Source organism: Zalophus californianus, chromosome 17 (assembly GCF_009762305.2).
Source record: "Zalophus californianus isolate mZalCal1 chromosome 17, mZalCal1.pri.v2, whole genome shotgun sequence".
In the NCBI taxonomy this organism is placed as follows: domain Eukaryota; kingdom Metazoa; phylum Chordata; class Mammalia; order Carnivora; family Otariidae; genus Zalophus; species Zalophus californianus.
In genome coordinates, this window is record NC_045611.1 from 51,698,265 (window position 1) to 51,717,395 (window position 19,131).

At 54.3% G+C, this 19,131-nt stretch overlaps 1 protein-coding gene across 2 annotated transcripts in view; it reads right to left on the minus strand.

The window, feature by feature from the left end:
- Positions 1–281: 281 nt before the first annotated feature.
- Positions 282–19,131, minus strand: part of SLC8A2 (solute carrier family 8 member A2) — a 30,156-nt gene continuing 11,306 nt past the window's right edge. The window contains exons 4-10 of one of the 2 annotated variants that reach the window (XM_027620292.2): positions 13,571–13,993; positions 9,240–9,343; positions 9,072–9,089; positions 7,499–7,623; positions 7,102–7,201; positions 3,151–3,429; positions 282–1,732 (exon numbers count right to left, since the gene is read on the minus strand). In XM_027620292.2, coding sequence (XP_027476093.1) covers positions 1,356–1,732; positions 3,151–3,429; positions 7,102–7,201; positions 7,499–7,623; positions 9,072–9,089; positions 9,240–9,343; positions 13,571–13,993 — 1,426 coding nt within the window. In that variant the 3' untranslated portion in view covers positions 282–1,355. The remainder of the gene's footprint in view (positions 1,733–3,150; positions 3,430–7,101; positions 7,202–7,498; positions 7,624–9,071; positions 9,090–9,239; positions 9,344–13,570; positions 13,994–19,131) is intronic. The other variant, XM_027620293.2, reaches the window with a different exon arrangement.

The window sequence follows — 19,131 nt, forward strand, 5'->3', positions numbered from 1 at the left end:
AGAGAAAGGGGAGTGGGTAACAGGTCTGGGATGTTGGGGTGATGCACAACAGGACGATAGAACGCTAAAAACCTGTGGGAAGCAGGGTGTTATGGGGGTTGCAGGGTGATCCTCAGGGTCCCAAGCAGTGGGCAGCACTCCGCACAACCCAAGTGTGTCCTTTGGGCAGGAAACAACAGTAAGAAAATGCAGATGGCCTACCAACAGATGGGTGGCCTCCAAAGTTAAAAATGCCCACCCAGACCCCCTGGCCCCAGTCCCACCCTCCCACCCATCCCTGCTCCCCATCAGGCAGAGATGTGGCAGCATTTGCTGGCTTGTAGCATTGGTCCTCTGGGACCCTCGGTCTCCTCTTCGAGGGTCCTGCCCGGATTGGCTGGCACTGAGGGCAAAATGAGCCTTCTAGATTGTCAGGGGAGATGGCTGGACTCCCTTTGATTCCTGGCCTCCTCCCCAAAGCCAATTCTCATGGCTGGGGGGGGGGGAGTCTGCTGCCCTCACAAAAGGAAAGTCTGTCACCCCCTTTCCCCAAGACATGCACCCTCCCGCGTCCCCCCTCCCCCAAACACACTATATATACACACAGGCCCCACCCCTTCCAAGGCGTGGCTGGGCTCTCAGAGGTAGTGGAGGCGAGTGGGGGCGCTGGAATGTGAGAAGTTGCAGGTTCAAATGTGCCTCCTCCAGCTCTGAAACCCCAAACTTCTCCCCTCCCTTCTCCAAGCCTCGAGAATTAGTGTCCTCCCAAGGGCCTGAGTGGAGAAATCAGGGAAGGTGTGGCCCCCTTATGCACGCACCTACCTGTTCCTCCGCCCCACCCCCGGGGGCTGAACAGAGCTCCCTGAGGGTTGGGGAGAAGGGCTGAGAGCGGGGGACATCCTGGGATGGATCAGCCTCCTTCAAAGGTCCCCCAGGGAGGGCTAGGTTCTGAGGCCCTGGGGCACAGGTCCCTGGTGGTGGTAGTGGTGCGGGGGGGGGGGGGGGGGAGATCCTCTAGGGGAAGGGGGTCGTAAGGGATAGGGAAAGGCTAGGTGTCTAGAGAGACCACGGTAGATTCTCTAGAAGGTCACTGGGTAGGGGGCGGTTCTCTAGGGAGGGGCCTCGAGGTGAAAATGTCCCCAGGGGTGTGGACAGTGACTAACAGGGATGGGCTACAGTTGCGGGTACCACGGGGAGACTCCCGAGGGGAAGGAAGGAGGATGTCAGTGGGGACAGAGGGCGGGGCTATCAGTTCCCAGGAGGAAGGGAGGCTGAGTCCCAGGAGAGGAGGCTGAATCTCTGGAGGACAAAGGAGACGCGGGTCCAGAGCAGGGGCAGCCGAGTCTCTGGGGCGGGGGCGGGGGGTGGGGAGGAGGCTAGAAGCCCCGGATGTGGCAGTAGGCCTCGAGGCTGGCGAAGAGGATGTAGAGGAACCAGAGGCCCAGGAAAAGCGCGGTGGTGGCGAGCTTGGGGCCGCGCGGGCCGCCCAGCTCGCCCCCGATGTGCGGCCGGCGCCGGTACAGCAGCACGGCGATGCCCACGAAGGCGAAGACGGTGAAGAGCGTGACGGAGAAGGCCAGCGTGCCGGTGCGCACCTCGAACGGGCGGCCCTGCACCGCCCAGTACACGGCGGCCACCGACCAGGCCACGCCCAGGCCCAGGAACACGTTCACGGCGTTGGAGCCCGTCACGTTGCCGATGGACGCGTCCGCGCACTGGTCCTGCAGCGCCGCCACCTTGCTGGCGAACGTGTCTGCGTGGGCAGAGACACGGCGGTCAGAGGGGCCCCGCGGGTCCCCGACGCCTGCTCTCCGTAAGACCCGGCGCCACCCCCATGCCCCGGACGAGCCCGACCGCGCCGTGTGCCCTCCCCGCCTCCCGCTGCTGTAGCTCCGCACCTGCGGCCTTGACCCCACCCAAGAGGCCAAGCGGCTCACGGTGCCTACGCCTGCTCGCTACAGAACCAACTGCCTGCTTTCTATGGAACTCGCTGCCTGCTTTCTAGGTCTGCATTCAGTGGTATCCACTACCTACTTTCCGTGGCATCCGCTGCCTGCTTCCTGTGGACTCGCTGCCTGATGGGGGGGCAGTCTCTGCATTCTATGGGGCCTGCCGCCCACTTTCTCTGGGACTCACTGCTTTCCATAGGAATCACTCTCCGCATCGCGTGAACCCACCGCCTATTTTTCTATTGGCCCAATCCTCCCATTGCCACCTGGCTGGACAAAATTTGTGTTAGGTTCCATGCTCACGCGATCCTGTTCCCGTCAATTCTCCCCCGTGGTTTCTGTCAAGTATACAGCCTGGTTTCTATGGCCTCTGCCCACTTTTGAACATTTTGCTAATAACTCAGATCTCTGGTACAGAGCGCGGGCATCAGGGAACAATTCACAGTAGTCTACGGGACCCGCCGCCTGCTTTCTAGGCCTCCAGCGCCACCACCCGACTGGTGAACACATCCACGTGGGAAAAAAAGGTGTCAGGCTCCCCACATCTGGTCTTCCCACTCCTGTAAGAATTTCTGTCTGGGCCCCCTGGTCTTTAAGGGACCCTCTCTCAGGTTTATTTGGGAAGAGGGGGATCATGGACATTGTGTTTCCATGGGACATACACTACAGGCTTTGAGGCCCCACTGTCTTATTTCTATGGCACCCCGGCCTCCAACATCTAGTTTCGACTCTGCTCTCTCATCTTAGTTAAAGCTTTGAGACTCATTGGCCTCGTTCCTGTCATGGCCACCAACATGGTTCGATGGAATCTTCCACGTGGTTTCTCGAGGGGAAGGGAATTAACATCTTGTTTCTTTGGCACCCACTGAATGGTACCTATGAAGTCCCCACCTTATTTCTATGGGACCCCTCTCCTACCTTTCTCTTCAGTGCCCCACCTTCTTTCTATGGAATCCATCGTCTGGTTTCTACATCTCCCACCACCTTAGTTCTATGGGAGAGTACACCCGGTTGCTTTTGGGGAGGGTTCAGTCTGTATATTGAATCTACAGACCCCCCCGCCGCCTAGTTACTATTATGTTCCATCATCATATCTCTAGGGGACCCACCATATGGTTTCTGTATGACTCCACCACCTGATACCTGCAGAACCTTTCTTTTAGGCTCTACTGTCATACTTCTCTGAGACTCTACCCAGACAAGCAGTCTCCCAGGGGGTTACCGGGGATGGAGGTGCCCAGGGCCACGAAGACTACAGCGTTGACAGAGTCCTTGAGCCCAACGGTGCAGCCAAAGTGGGAGGCCAGGTCCCCGATGAGCGCGGTGAGCAGGCCGATGACCAGGATGCAGACGCCGAAGCAGGCCCAGCCGTGGCAGTACTCGGTGGGGGGCACACAGGCGAAGAGCACCTTCCAGAACACCGTCAGGAAGTGCATGACGTAGTCAAAGCAGGAAGGCAGCCGTTCCTCCCGGGACCCGTCCTCCTCCTCCTCCTCGTCCCCTGTGGGCACAGGACCCAGCTGGGGCACACGCCCATGCCTCCTTCTTCCTCGCCTACAGACCCCTCCCATTTTGTGCAATTTCCAGGCAGTGAGTTCCCTAAAGCGAATTGCTTTCCCAGAATCCCTTGCAGCTAGGAGAACGTACGGGCCCAGATAAAAATACTCGCTTTTCCAGAATTCCTTGAAGATAGAGGCTGCGTGCCCAGCTAAAAATATCTGGCTTGCTAGGATCCCTTGCTGCTAGGGGTGGTCACCTCCCTAGCTAAAAAAAGAGTCGTCTTCTCGGAAGCCTTTACAAGTACCATCTACAGACAGCCATCTCTGTAGCTAGAACTATTGACTTGCTCTGATTCACTGCAGCGAACCATAGCCACATACTCAGCTAATGGTGCTTAGTGTCCCAGAATCCTTTGCAGCTAGAGCGCCAGCCAGATACCCAGCTAACATTATTCATGTTCCCAGAATCCCTTCAGGCTAGCAATAGCCATGTCCTCAGATAAAATATTAACTTTCCTGGAATTCCTTACAGCTAGTGGCAGTCCTGTCCTCAGCTAAATACTTGCTTTCCCACAATCCCTTGCAGCAGTGGCCATGTGACCCAGTCTGGCAATGAGGCCTAAACAGAGGGTTTCCGGCAGGCTCCGGCTTTCCTGACACAGGCACGGTGTTACAGATCTGTTTTTCTGAACCATGTCAGTGATGCCTCACTCACCATTAGAGTTGTCTGTGTCACGTATTGTGACGGAATTTCACCTGCTTTTGACTTGTAACAGGAAAGCACAGATGAAATATTTTGTCTACCTTGCCCTAAACTGAGAAGCATAAAGCAATGAATGAGAAGTAGTGAACGACTCCAGTGGCCAAGCACTACATCCGGAAGGACGCCGATAAGGAACAGTGTAACCCTCCTTGCTTCCCTGCTTCCTCTTTCTGCCTGCCTGGAACGCAAACATGACACCTGGAGGTGCGGCAGCTGTCTTGCAACCACGAGGGCAAACCGCTGAAAGTGGGAAAGAGAAATGAAGGAGGAGCCCGGGCATTTAAGGATGTTACTGAGCTGCCAACTCTTTATCGCCTCCTATGGATTTCTTGGTTCTGTGAGAAAAAGAAACTCCAGTGTGCTTAAGCCACTGTGGTTGAGTTTTCTGGTGTTTGCCACTGAATGCATTCCTAATTGGCCACAGTGAGACATGGCCAAAGTCAGAGTGGGGAGAACGCACTCTTGGGAGGGAAGGGGCTGCTTTCATTGCATCTCTTGGGGGCTTTCCCTGCTCTGCTTCAAATCCTGCCTTGGTTTCCTCCTGCCCTTAGACCCAGGCCCACACTCCTGCGCTTGGGATTTGAGAACCCGCAGGCTCTGGCCTTTGCTTACTTCTCTGGCCTTTCCCATCAGGGGAGGCTCTTCTTCAGCCTTTCCCATGGAGGGAGCCTCATGGTTATGTCTATGGCTCTGGGGCTACCTCTCTGGTGTCAAACCTTGCATCTGCTGTGTGATCTTGAATCAGTGTCCTAACCTCTCTGAGCTTCCAGATGCCTATCTGAGAAATGGGAGGAGGAACTGGACCAGCCTCAAGAGAAGGCTGTGATGACTACCTGAGTGAGGCCACAGAAAGTACTCTCCGTGCAGCCTGGCCCACCTCCAGTGTGACGGTTATTGTTTGAAGGCCCCTTTTAGTGCCTGGGGAGATTCACTGATGCTCCAAACCAAGGCCACCCTGCAAAGAGCTTACAGTTGAGGCAGGGAGGTAAAGGATATAATACAAGAGCACCTCTGCCTGCCAGACGGGACATGATTCACCCTCCAAGGGGGTGAGAACTGCCCTTCTCCGGCAGCGCCTCAAGCAGCTTTGGGCTCACATCAAGGATGGAAAGGCATTTGTTGAACAAAGTGCAAAATGATCAAGCACCGAACCAGATACTTGGGAAACATCTGTTAAGTGAGGTCATACAGGAAATGGACTTCCAAGCTGCCTGGCACTCCACTGTCCCCGTCATCACTGTCACCATCAGGATGATTACTTATCACTGGTATGGTTCCCCCACCCCCCTCACTCCTTCCTCCGATCTAATCAGTTGCTCTCTACAGACTCACCGGCTGACTCAGGTTGGCCCTCCGTAACCACCATCTCACACCTTCTCCTCTTCCCTAAGCCTGGAGGGAGGGCCGTGGCTCCCCAGCATTCTTGGATAGAAGCTCCAATTACTCATCACATCGTCACGCCCCACCCCAGCCTCTCCTTCCTTCCACGGGCTCCCTCTGGCGCCTGGAGCTTCCCCCATTGAGAATGCTCCACGGGCCCCCATGCACCGAAATGACACCCAAGCTCCCTATTGGAGCCTATGAGGACCTGCACGGTCCAGACTCTGCCCACCTGCAGCTTCATCCCGTGCTTCTTCATGCCCGAAACTAGTCACCCCCCGCCCCACAATGTGCCATGACCCCGCAGACTTCCAGACTCTGGACTTGGTTTTCCCTCTGCCTGGAACACCTCCCTGTCTTCTCCCTCCCCCTGGCTAACTCCTATTCCAGTTTGAAGACTCAGCTCAGAAGCCTCCTCCTCCAGGGAGTCCTCCATGACCTTCGAACTGGTCAACACCCTATCTGGGCTCCCGCAGCAACGTCGGGTCCCCTGTCCCAGCGCTGCCTGCTTTGGGTTGTCCCTGTCTTGTGACAGGTCTGTCTGCCCCGCTGGACTGTGAGCTCTGTGAGAACAAGGACCAATCAGTCACAGTTATCTCTTTGTTCCCAGCTCTGTCCTACACAGGGCTGAGTCCAGAGAATCCCTCAGAAATAGATATTGAAAGAATGTGGCTTCAGAGGGAGGCACCACTTCGTTTCTATTAGACCTCTGAGCTGGTGTCCGCAGCTCTGCTACCTGGTATTTTTCCATCACCAAAGCCTGGTTTCTTTCGATCCCACTGAGCAACCACAATTCCTGGTGTATTTTCAGTTCCTACCAGGTAGGCCTCCTAGAAGGAAACCTGATGTATAAAGGACAGAAGCCTTGAGCTCCACCTCAGCTCTTTCTGAATTCCCTGTGGGACTTCAGGCCAGTCCCTCCTCTGCCTCTGGGCCTCAGTTTCCCCAGCCCGTATCACAAAGTGCCAATCAATGTTGATCCCCAGGATTGAGCCTGTGAATCCAGGTGTCATGGTGTCTCTGGCCACAGGGAGGCAGTGTGGGCCCACCTGAGACCTAAGGAGGGCGAACCGCACAGGTGGGAGAGCGGGGTGCCCTGATGACTGTCTCCATGGCAATAGAGGAGCCCAGGCTGCCTGGGGAGGCCAAGGGTTTTAACCTGGTCCCACCCGGCGGCTGTCTGATGAGAAAGCCCCGCCCGATGGCTCCCCCACCGGCCCTCTCTCTGTCTCCCTGTCTCTCGCTCTGGCCTTCTGCCATTTAGGGACTTCACTCTCTACATCTCTCGTGCTCTCTCCACGTCTCTGTCTTTCTCCACGACTCTCTGTGCATCTCTGTGTGTCTGTCTCTCCTGTTTGTATCGTTCCTTATCTTTTCCTCTGTCTTTCCCTGTTTCTTTGTGTCTTTCTTGTTCTTTCTCTTCTCTTATCACGCTCTCCTTCTCTTATTGTCCCTCTGTCTCTCTCTTCCTCGCCATCCCCCTGTCTCTCCATCCCCCTCTCTCTCTCCTTTCTCCTCCCTCCCCACTTACCTGCGCTCACTGTAACGGCCTCTAAAAACTGTTCTCTCCAGGAATGGGTCCCAATCACCAAAGCCAAGTTGGTTTTCTTGATGAGTTTATCCACCGTGTTCTGAGGATAAAAGGGTGGGGAAGAGATCATTGCCTGTGACCACCTCAGGGCACCCCGAGGCTCCCTGCAGAACACTGGGGCTGGGGCTCACAGCCCATGCTCAGGGGTCCCCAGTCCCCCACAGCCAGGTTCACAGCAAGAAGGGAAAAGAGAGTGCCGCTGTCCATGGTGCTAGCAGAGGGATGGGAGGATGGTCTGGCACACTTGACCACCTCTCCCTTGTGACCTTCCTAGCTGATTCCTCCTGGACCCTCCCCAAGGAAATGACTCCAGGAAGCTGGGGCCCCAGAAAGTCACCTTAAAATCATATGACTCCTCAATGATGACCTCCAGCCTGCAGTTTTCCCCAAGAACTGGCTTGCCCATCTCCGCTATCCTCCGAGCCTCCTCCTCCTCGGCTGTCAGCTTCCTGTCCCCATCCCCTGCAGCATGAAGGATGGGAGTTAGACTCCAGGGAGGCCCGCCTCACTGGGCCCATGATGCCCTTGCTGCCTGTTCCCACTGAGAAAGAAAACTGTCTGCTGTCCTCTGGGAAACCTCCTTGGTGGCATGCCCCCAGCCTGCCCCAGTGTCCCATCTGACCACTGTCTTCCCCAACCTAAGACCCAGCTGGTCCATGAGGTTCAGCTGGTGGGCTCTGGGCATCATACGGAAGGAGCTATGTGACCTGGGGCAATGCCTTGGACTCTCTCTGCCTCAGTGTTCATATCTGTAAAAGAGGCACAATGACAGTAGCTACCTCGTGGGTGGTTGTGAGGGTTAAAGAAGTTAATTCATGTGCAGTGCTTAGCACAGTTCCTGGTGCACAATAAATAATCCAAAATGGTATTTCCTTTGTTAAAATTACCACCAGCATCATTATCATCATCACCCTTGTGGGAGGAGGCCTTGTCTCTACATCCAAGCTCTGAAAAACATCCTGGAGTGTGTCTGAGGTGGTAAGGAAAGAGGGGATTCCCAATTTCAGTACAGACCCACCCATAGCTCACTTATCTCCCCGAAGCATGTTGGTCCTTGGATCCAAGCCCAGCATCAACTTAACCCTAACTCTCAGTGGAAAGCCACCCCCACTAGGAACACTCAGAAAACTCTGCCAGCAATGATTTTTATTGTGTTAAACTGTTGGGATTAGGGGGCCTATCTGTTACAGAAGCTCCTATTACCCTGACTAATAAGATCTTCCATCTGACCCTAATCCTAACCCCCAACCTCAATTCTGATCTCAGCTCCAAAACTACTCTGTCCCTTATCTTCGAGCCACTGCCCCACCCCCACCCCAATCTCTGACCCTGGCCCCAATTTGAACTATAAGTCCCCCAAACTCACCTTAAACCCCCACCTAGGCTTTGACCTAAATCTGACCCCAATTCTAATCTGACACCACCATAAACCCAGATGGGATCCTGACTTACGATTCCCTCAATCTTAACTACAAACAAAACATGATCTTGGGGCACCTGGGTGGCTCAATTGGTTGAGTATCTGACTTGATTTCAGCTTAAGTCATGATCTCAGGGTCCTGAGATGAAGTCCCACACTGAGCTCTGGGCTGGGCGTGGAGCCCGCCTGAGATTCTCTCTCCCTCTCTCTCTGCCCCTTCCCCACCAATCATGTGCTCTCTCTCCCTCCTCTCACTCAAAAACAAAACAAAAACATGATCTTGGCCTCCAAACCCCCACTGTAACTCCGAACTCAATGGGCCCTACCAACTCTGACGTCAGTTCCGACCCTCACCCAGCCCCGAATCTGCCTTTATCTCACTTCTAACTTGCCTCAAACGTGACCTGGAAGGGTAGCTTGAGGCCACGACCCTCCCGAGACCTCCCTCCCGTGTTGCTGTCCAATCAAGCCCAGAGGTAACTCCACTCACCTTGATTGAGCAGCAGAGCTGGGGAAAGAGAGAACAGAGGGAAGGTGAGATTGCTTCCCGGGGAAGCTCAGACCCATGAGCCTGAAGGAGCACCCACTAATGGAGCCTCCAAGGGTCCTCCCACCCTGAACCCCTTACCTCCCCCACAGCCCTCCCATCACCCCTCACCTGAAATCCCTCGCTTAAGCCACTGCGGCTGGCCCAGCTCGATGAAGAAATTATCCTTTTTCTCATATTCCTCGTCATCAACTATCTTTACCTGAAGAGTTTTCCTGGGGGGGGGAGGAAGAGCACCCAGCATAAGCCCCCTCCCCAAATTGCCAGATAACTCACCCATTAGCCCATTTTTTGAGCACCCCTCCATCCCAGGCTCCCTAATCTCAGTTAATCCTCACAACTGCCCCCCACAGGAAGGCTCTCTATCATCCCCGATTGACAGAAACATGCCCAGAAACAGCTAAGGAAGCTGAGGTTTATTAAATAGCAACCTGAAGTGTCCTGATAAAACCAAAGTTAGGGCAGGTCCTTCCTCTGCTCAAAATGTTCACATGGCTCCTGTCTCAGCCAAAATAAAAACCAAAGTCCTTACAATGGCCAATAAGGCCCCATGCCATGTGGCCCTTTTTCCCTTTCTGGCCCCCTGCCCCACGCTCCCTTACTCACCCACTCCAACTACACTGGCCTCCTCACTGTTCCTTGAACATGCCAGGCCTGCTTGTGTCTCAGGGCCTTTGCACTGGTTGTTCCGTCCACCTAGAACACTCTTCCCCAGGCTCATTCCCTCAGTTTCTCTGGATCTCTGTTCAAATTAATTTCTCATTGAAGCTCACTCCCACCACCTTCTTAATTTTGAAATCCACCCCTGCCTGGACCCCAGCATGCCCGGCCCCCTTACTCTGCTCTATATCTTCTTTGTTCCATATCACCTTCTAACATACCACCTAATGTGTTTATTTGGTTTATGGTTTGCCATTTGCCTCTTCACATTAAGATGTAAGTTCCACCAGGGCGGTGACCTTTGTTCATTTACATTCTTTGCTGTATCCCCAACGCCTAGAACAGTGCCTGACACATAGTATGCCTTCCAGAAACATTTATTAACTCTAAGCCTTCGGCTCAGGAGATGCTCTGCTTCCTGCCCTCTGTCCTGACCACGTTCTGAGGGTTAACTGAGTGCTAATTGATTTTGTCAGCATCCCCACTGCTATGGTAACCGGGGGGGGGGTGACTAGGGAGGAACAGCCAAACGTTATTTTTGCCCTCCAGGCAAACAACCCACCCCCCCACTCACAGAGACCCACAACCCCAGAAAGACCACAGCCCTGCCACTAGCAGCTCTTTCAGCGGTAGGAGCCTCGCGGCCTGGCCCCAGAACCCAGAAACACAAACACCCAGCCCACACAGTCACCCAGCAGAGGAAGCTCAGCCAATCACACTGCCCACACCCACACACCATCGCACCCCGCAGCCATTCCCTATGCAGTGGCAAAATCACACAGACCAGATGCCTGTTAGCACAACACCCCCACCACAGCCTCGCGACTTCGCCAACCTGCAGAGCCCCATTGTGGTACCATGTAGACTCTCCTTCCTTACATCTCCCTCATTAAGCTTCTTGGTGTCTGTTTATTTTTATTCCCTCCAGTCTCTCTCTTTCTCTCTCCATCTCTGACCCTCTCTGTCTCAGGCTCTTCCCCAGCTCTCTGCCTTTCTTCATCTGTGTTCTTCTCTCCCCATCTAGGTCTCTCGGTGTCCATAGGCTGGAATAACTGAAGTCAATGCAACTCAGTCAAGAGGCTCTCAACCATACGGTCTCTCAATGGACCCATCTCAACACACAAACGCACAGGACACAGCGACACCCATACAAAGACAGATGTACACAAGACAGTCATGTGGGGACATATGCCCACCTCCACCCTCACCCCCTCCTGGTCTCAGGATATTTTAAATTTTCTGTGGGTGAAAAGAAATGGCCGCCCCCAACCTCAGTTGTGGGCTGGGAGCTGTCCACGGTGCTGGAACACCGTGGCAAGAAGCAGGCTCTCCGGAGACATTCTCCTCACACACCCTGACACGCAGACAGCTGCCGACCTGGTGACACGCTGACAAGGTGATACACACACACCTCCGACGCTCACTCTCTCCCAGACACGCCGTGATCCGCCAGCATGTGGTGACTGACACGCAGTGACACGCGTGCCAACTGGCACCCTGACAGGCATGCCCTCTCAGGGGACCCAGGGAGGAGAAACCCAACTGGCAGGGGACAGCAAGAGGGACTCGAGCTAGACAAAGGCAGGACTTCCTGAGATTAAAGGAAGCAGCCTTTCTCCCCAGTCTGACTCTCTCATGACTGCCCTCCCTGTTTCCTGGAAACCCCACTCTCCCGCCCTCCGCAGCCTCTGATCTCGAACCAGTCTCCTTCGCATCCTGTCTCTTGTGCCTCTCTCTGACCCAAACTCTTTCCTCTGTCGCATCAAGAGGACCTCTCCTTCCCTGAGTCCCACTGAGTTTCTCTCAGTAAGAAAGTCTCTCTCTTTCTTCCCTGCATCTCGCTTCCCTTCAGGCTTCCTGGATCATAGCTCCTCAATCTCTCTGGCTCCCTCTCTCTACATATTTCTCAGTTTCCTTCTCCCTTTGTATCAAAGTTTCTGTCTTTCTCTAACTCTGTGCCTCTGTCTTCTGTCTCTCCGTCTCTCTCTCTAGGTCTTCTCTGTCTCTCGCTCTCATTCTCTCCCCACCACCCCATCTCTGGGCGTCTCTCCTCCACGTCGGTGTTGATTCTGCCTGGGGCCGCCCCTCCAGCCGGGCTGCTTCCAAGCACCTCTAATTAGGGCCTGCCCGGGAGAGGAAGGATGTGTTTCCCTAAACTTAGCTAATTAGCCTCCTGTTATCTGTCATCTGAAGCCACAGCTGGAAGCTTGGGCGGGGGCGAGGGTGGGGGCGGGAGCAGAGGGCATCCCAGCCTGGGGAAGCCCTGTGGGGGAGGAGAGGGCCTGTGGGGTCGCAGCAGCAGGAGGGGAGTGGGTTAGACTACAGTAAGGACCAGAATGAGCAGAAAGACAACTTTCCCCCATTCCCCCTGCCTCTTGAATGTGAGAAGGGGGGCTGGGATGGTGCCCACAGCCCTCAGCCCAAGTTCTCAGCTCAAGCCAGAGACAGAGAGAGATGGAAAGGTACGGAGAGTCCATAACTGAAATATAACCAGAGTCAGAGAGCTAGACAATGAGGGCGGAGATCTAGAGATTAACAGAGACCCAGAGAGAGACTGCCAGGAGCGAGAGACTGCCAGGAGCGAGAGACGCGGAGATGCGAAGGGAGGGATGGAGAGGCGGGGAGAGCAGTGAGAAGCTGAGCGGAGGCCAAGGCACAGAGGCAGGGAGGAGGAGGGGGAAGGGAGCACGGTGGGGGCACTGCTTGGTGGGAGGAGCGTGGGCGGCAGGAGGAGGGAGACAGACGGGCGTGCGGGGGCGGAAGGGCGCAGGCAAAGGGGGAAGGCGCCGTCTGCATCCCAGTCAGGTGGCGGGGAATGTGAGGCTGCAGGCACACAGTGGGGAGACTCGGGCATCTGTGTAAGCGGGTGGCCGGGTGTCTGGGCATGAGACCAGCCCTGACGCCGTGTTTTAGCGAGCGCGTCTGTGGCTTGGTGATTCTGTATGTGCCAGTGTGTGTGTTGGTTGTGTCGGTGTATCCAGCCCACTTCCCCAGACCCCACGCCACCTTCCGCAAATCCAGTGTCTTCCAGTTTCTTCACTGTCTCTCCAAGCCCTGCCCTTACCTTCCCAGGCCCCCATATTCCTACTCGGTCTTTTCCCAAAGCCTAGCCCACATTCCCCGTAAGTGCCCTGCCATTTCCCCAAGTTCTTCCTCCTACCCACAAGCTCCACCCTTTCCCTAGTCCCGCCCCAAGCTCCGCCCTATCCCCATAGGCCCCGCCTTCTTCCGCCGTCCTCGTCCAGCTCCTTGGGTCCCTACCCAGACCCCACCCATCGCCTTAGGCCTTGCTGCTTCTCCGTTTCCACAGGCACCGTCCCACCTCGATCGGACCCTCCCCTCTTGTCCACGAGGCCTCTCTCCTCAGGCCACATTCCACCTCCTACTAGCTACCAATTAAATCCTCTACACTCCTCTTCCCAGGCCTCTATCCTACCTCTTCTCCTCTCTCTCCTCACCTGGCCCTTCTTTCTCGGGTCCACCCTGCTCTCCTCAACCCAGCCTCTTTCTCCCACGCCCTTCCCACGTCCCATCCCTTCCTCTTGGCCCCGCCCCGTCACTCCTGTCTCCTCCCTCCTCATCCCTGGCCCTCCCCCTCTCTGGGCCGTGCCCCGCCTCCCCAGCCCTCCCCAATCAGGTCCCGCCCACTACCCGACACGCCCCCACTGCCCAGGCCCCGCCCCCTCTCGCGGCCCGCCCACTGGTCGGCCGCACCCACTTCTCCGGCCCCGCCCCATCTGCCCGCGGAGCCCCATTCCCCCTCCTCGCCCCGGCGCGCTCACATGGTCTCGTCGTCGCCGAACTCCAGCTCGCCGCACGCGTCCTCGTAGTGCACGCCGCCGCCGCGCGCCGTGCCGTCCACCGTGCGGTACGGGAGGCGCACGGTGCCCCGCGCGCCCGAGCTGCGCACGACGCGCACGTCCACGGTGCCCATGCACTCGCTCACGTGCAGCAGGCGGTCCTGGAAGGAGAAGATGCCCGCGTGGTCGTCGTCCAGGATGGTGACGGTGGCCAGCAGTGGTGCCACCAGGCGTCCCTTGGGCCGCCCGCCGCCGTCGGGCTCGAACATGCCCTGCGCGTCTCCCACGCGCAGGTTCAGCAGCCGCACGAAGAAGTGTTCGTCCTCCTCAAAGATGTCGTCGTCGATGATGCCGATGCGCAGCTCCTTCTGTGTCTCGCCCGGCTTGAACACCAGCGTGCCCTCGCTGTGGCGGGAGGGTTGGAGGGAAAAGAAAGCGGTGAAGGTGGGTCAGCGGTTCTGGGAAGGAGAGTAGTCAGGGCAGGCTTCCTGGAGGAGGGAAAGGCGCCACCGAGAACTCCCCAGTATGAGGGTGGACAGGCATTAAACAAATAATACCGAGGATGAATTAGGGTGGGCTTCCTAGCGGGGAGGGTAGGGGATGCAAAAGGGGAACAAGACCGAGGTAGTCCCTCCCTCGTGGAGCCCATGAGGATTAGTAGCGCCAGCATTAAATAGTTAATGATGAAGATGAGATCAGCAGCGGCTTCCTGGGGGAGTTTCTAGTGGACAGGAGTGCTCCAGGCAGAGGGAGCAGCGCATGCAAAATCCCAGGGTGGAGAGAGCCTGCAGTGTTCCAGAGCCACACGTCTCAAACCTTAATGTGCACACGAATCCCCTGGGAGATCTTGCTAAAATGCAGATTCTGGTTCAGTGGCTCCGGGGTTCAAGACTGCATTTCTAAGCCACTCCCACAGGATGTGGATTCTCCCATAGGGTACAGGGACAACACTTGGGAGTAGCAGGGATGTGGTGCCCAGAGCTGACCTTTTCACACTTCTGATGAAAACCCTTCAGCCTTCCTGGGTACCCACAAGAGAACATCCACACTCCTTAACTTGGTGTCATTCATTCATTCATTCATTCAACAAATCCTCCCTGAGCACCTTCTCTGTGCCCTGTTCTGGGTGGTGCTGGGAACAGAGTGGCGAAGAGGCCTTGTCTTCACAGGGCTCACCGCACTCACAGCCCCGTGGGAGAGCCATATCGTGGTGACAATTACACATGTAATAATTTAATTACTGTTCATTCATTCAACAAATATTTACTGAGCAGCTGCTGTGTGCCAGGCACTCTTCTTAGTGTTGGGGAAATGGCAGCAAAACCAGATCAGAGGGGCACGTGGGTGGCTCAGTCGTTAAGCGTCTGCCTTTGACTCAGGTCATGATTTCAGGGTCCTGGGATCGAGTCCCGCATCGGGCTCCCTGCTCAGCGGGGAGTCTGCTTCTCCCTCTCCCTCTGCTCCTCCGCCCCTGCTCATGCTCTGTCTCTCAAATAAGTAAATAAAATCTTGAAAAAAAAAAACAGATCAGAGAAAAATCCCTACCCTGGTGGAGCTTCTGTTCTAGTGCCAGAGATGGGTAAACAACAAACATATAGTAAAATGTCAGGTGGTGATGGTGCTATGGAGAAAAATAGAGAAGGGGCGCTTGGGTGGCTCAGTCGTTAAGCATCTGCCTTGGCTCAGGTCGTGATCCAGGGTTCTGGGATCGAGCCCTACGTCGGGCTCCCTGCTCAGCGGGAAGTCTGCTTCTCCTTCTCCCACTCTCCCTGCTTGTGTTCCCTCTCTGGCTGTCTCTCTCTGTCTCTCTCTCTTTCAAATAAATAAAATCTTTAAAAAAAATAGAGGAAAACAGAGGAAAGAGGTTAGGGAGTGAGAAGGTGTTGTGTTAGGATGTCAGGGAAATTTTTCCTGAGGTGATATTTGAGCAGAGACTTGAGGGAGGTGAGGGAGGGAATCATGTGGAGAATATCTGAGGAAAAGTATCCCTGGCAAAGGGAACAGCCAGTGCAAATGTCCTGAGGCAGGACCAGCTTGGAGTATTTGAGAAGGCAAGTGTGGCTTCAGAGGAGGGAGCAAGGGAGGGGGGAGGGAGATGAGGGAGATGACATCACAGAGGGAATAGGGCAGAAGTCAGGGGCCCCAGCGGGGACTTTGGTGCTTACTCCGAGTGGGGTGGGAAGCATGGGAGGCCTCTGAGGAGGGGAAGGATATAAGTGGCTTAGGTCTAAATGAGCATCAGTTGTGTAAGTCTCTGAACATATGTGAGATGCTCTATAATGGAGCAGGGGAAGAAATGAGATGATGACATCAGAGTAATCAGAGAGCAACTTTGAAGGGACAGGGAATGAGTCGGTTCCCGGCAGGGCTGTAGGCATCAGAATGACTCTGGGATGTAAATGCACCTTGCAAATCTATAATTTCCCCTCCCAACCCATCCCAGCATGCACCACTGGCACCATTTCTGAAAGGTGCTATATGATCCATGAGTGTTCTCTATCATTACTGTGATCACTTTCATAAGAAAGAGGTCCTGGGCTCCACTTCTCCCAGAGAAGTCCAGCTCTGGGGGGTGGGGGGAGGCAGAGGGACCCCGAGGTTCTGGCAAAGAGGTAGAACCAGATGACAAGCCTAGAGTAGACAGGTAAGGGGCTCCCTGGGGCTGCGGCCTTCTGCTCAGGAGACGCTGTTCATGGTGGCTGAGGCACCCAGCCCAGGGAGCCCACCTGCTCCGAGCCGGGTCGGGCCGATGTGCTGGCTGTGTGATCTCGGGCGGTAGGATTTGCAGCCCTCTGAACCTCAGGTCCTCATCTGTAAAGTGGAGCTAATAACAATGTCTACCTCGTTATAAGGATCGAGTTATAAGGCAAGGGAAGCATTCAACAAAATTTAGCTAGTGATATTTGTATATTAAGATTAGAATCTTAGGGATGCCTGTGTGGCTCAGGGGGTTAAGTGTCTGACTCTTGGTTTCAGCTCAGGTCACGATCTCAGGGCCGTGAGATCGAGCCCCACGTCGGGGTCCTCACTCAGCGCAGAGTCCGCTTGTCCCCCTCCCTCTGCTCCTCCCACCGCTCTCTCTCTTTCTCAAATAAATGAATAAAATCTTTTAAAAAATGATTAGAATCTTAGAATCCTAAAGTCATGGGATGTTAGAAATGTAAGCTTAAGTGGGGATTTTAGCACCATCTTTACCAAATGGTTAAAGTGGGCATCACTAGTAGTAGAAAAGGCAGGTGTCATGGGCCTCCTGATATAATGCACCGAGGAGGACACTGCATCACTTGCATGAGTTCTGGCCAAAAGTGCATCACCTGAATCTAATCATGAGGACACATCTGACAAACGCAAATTGAGGATTGTTCTACTAACTGGCCTACCTTCAAAAGTGTCAAGGTCACAAAAACCATAGAGAAGTGGAGGGATCGATCCAGACCAAAGAACTCTAAAGAGACATCACAACCAAATGCAACATTTGGGTCTGGACTGGATTGGAAAAGAGGGAGGGGTGAAAACACAGTCACAAGGATGTTACAGGGATGACCAGGGGAAAATGCAAACAGGGACAGCAGACTGGGTAATAATACTGATTCAGTATTACATTTCCTGAGTGTGGCAGTTGGATTGTGACCGTAGGGAGGCGGGATGTCATAAATCTTAGCAGATGCACACTCAAGTATTTATGGGTGAGTGGTCATGCTGTCTGCAACTCGCTCCCATCTAGTGCCACCATGATTAATATTAGTATATATTAGGGAGAGTGAGTGAATGCAAACAGGACAGAAAATGAACAATCGGTAACCCTGGGCAAAGGTTATATGAGGGTTCACCAAACCATTTCTGCAGCCCTTCTTGGGCATGAATTTTTTTCAAAATAAAACGTTGGGAAGAAAAAAAACATGGGGATTTTAGAAACCACATATGATAGAAATATAGAAGATGCACTTGTGTTTCCGCAGCGGATACACAAACTCTGAGAAGATGAAAATCTTAGAACCAGCAAATCGGAGACTAGTTGGGGTGCGGATTAGAATACCTGAATGTAGGAATCCTGGAATCTTAAAGCTTTAGACCCTTAGCATGTTTGGATTCTAGGCGTTAAAACTCAGAATCTTGGAACAGCTGTGCTTTTTCAGTGCCTTGGAGGTCATATTTAATTTGGGGAAACTGAGGCCCACGGATCACCCTAATCCATATGATATCTGTGGGCAAATCAGAAAATGGCTTCCCTTCTTCAAGACACTATTTCCATGAATCAGGACCCTGTCATAATAGACATACAAATCTACAATGTCTACTATGTGAATAGAGCTTTCTTAGATGTGGTGCTCTCATGCAGTGCACAACCTCAATAACTGTACGTGATATCCCTGATTGCCCACACTGAAGCAGGAACTTGCTTAAGGAACAGGGTCCGGGGCTAAACTTGGACTGGAACCCAGGTGTCCTCCCTCCCAGTCCTGGACCTAAGCTGCATTGATAAGTGATGCCAGGCCTGTGACTGTCACCTGGGACAGGAGAGCAGGGACAGGAGGAAGGTGTCAACTTTCCCTAGCTCTTTGGTTCCACCACTGAGCAGCATTTACCTCCTGTACTTCAGACATCTCAGTACTGAGGTCATTTGCAGGTGAGAAAGGAGGCTCTGATCCCAGCAGGTGACACCCGTCCTCACTTCCTTTTGCAAAGCCTTTGGTGGGGGAAGTTGCAGACTAGGGGTGTGGGTAGGAGTGGAAGGGTGAAGAGGTTGAGTGACAACAGGCCCCACTATGGTGAATGCCTTTTCTTCAGTCGAAGGAGGCTGGGAGATGTGGGATGGTAGGGAGAGGAGGGAGGGGGTTGGTCATGGATGACCAAAGAGATCCCACACTACAGGATGACAGAACAAAGACCCTGAGCCCCACTCAGGAGAAGCAGAGTGCAGGGAGGGGGTGGGTGGGAGGGTAGGAGAAATGAATGGAGATGGGCAGATCAAAGGATCTTGGACTGACCCGAGGTGGAGGGAATGACCTACAAATGCCCAAAGCAGTAGAAGGATAGGAACATGTGATCGGCAGAGCAGGGGAGGCTGGGCTACTGATGGTCTTCGCTGGGGCACAGTGGTGGAGCTGAAGATTTGTGAAACCCAGAAACTCAGCCCCAGAAAGAGAAGAGTTAAAGGGACGAGGGACTGGCTGCTGCAGGAGCAGAACCAAAGATCTGCTCCAGGTCCGCCTCAGCTTTACTCCGGAAGGAGGATGAAAGGGAGGTATGGCAGACTGCTTGGCAGGTGGAACCCGAGAGAAGCTCAGTCACCAACACTCTCTCCCGTCCTCTGCTTTAATTTCTTCACAGCTGACATTTTTCTGTCTTCAGTGTCTACTCCCCAGTGGCCCATCTTTCCCATGAGAATGTCAGCTGCATTTGGGCAGACTTGATGTGTTTCGTTCACTGCCTGTCTTCACAGCCCCGATCCGTTTCTGGCACATAGTAGACCAGTGAGAAATGTTGGTATTATTATAGGGAACTATGACAGACTGCACATTGGTCAACAAACTACACTGTAA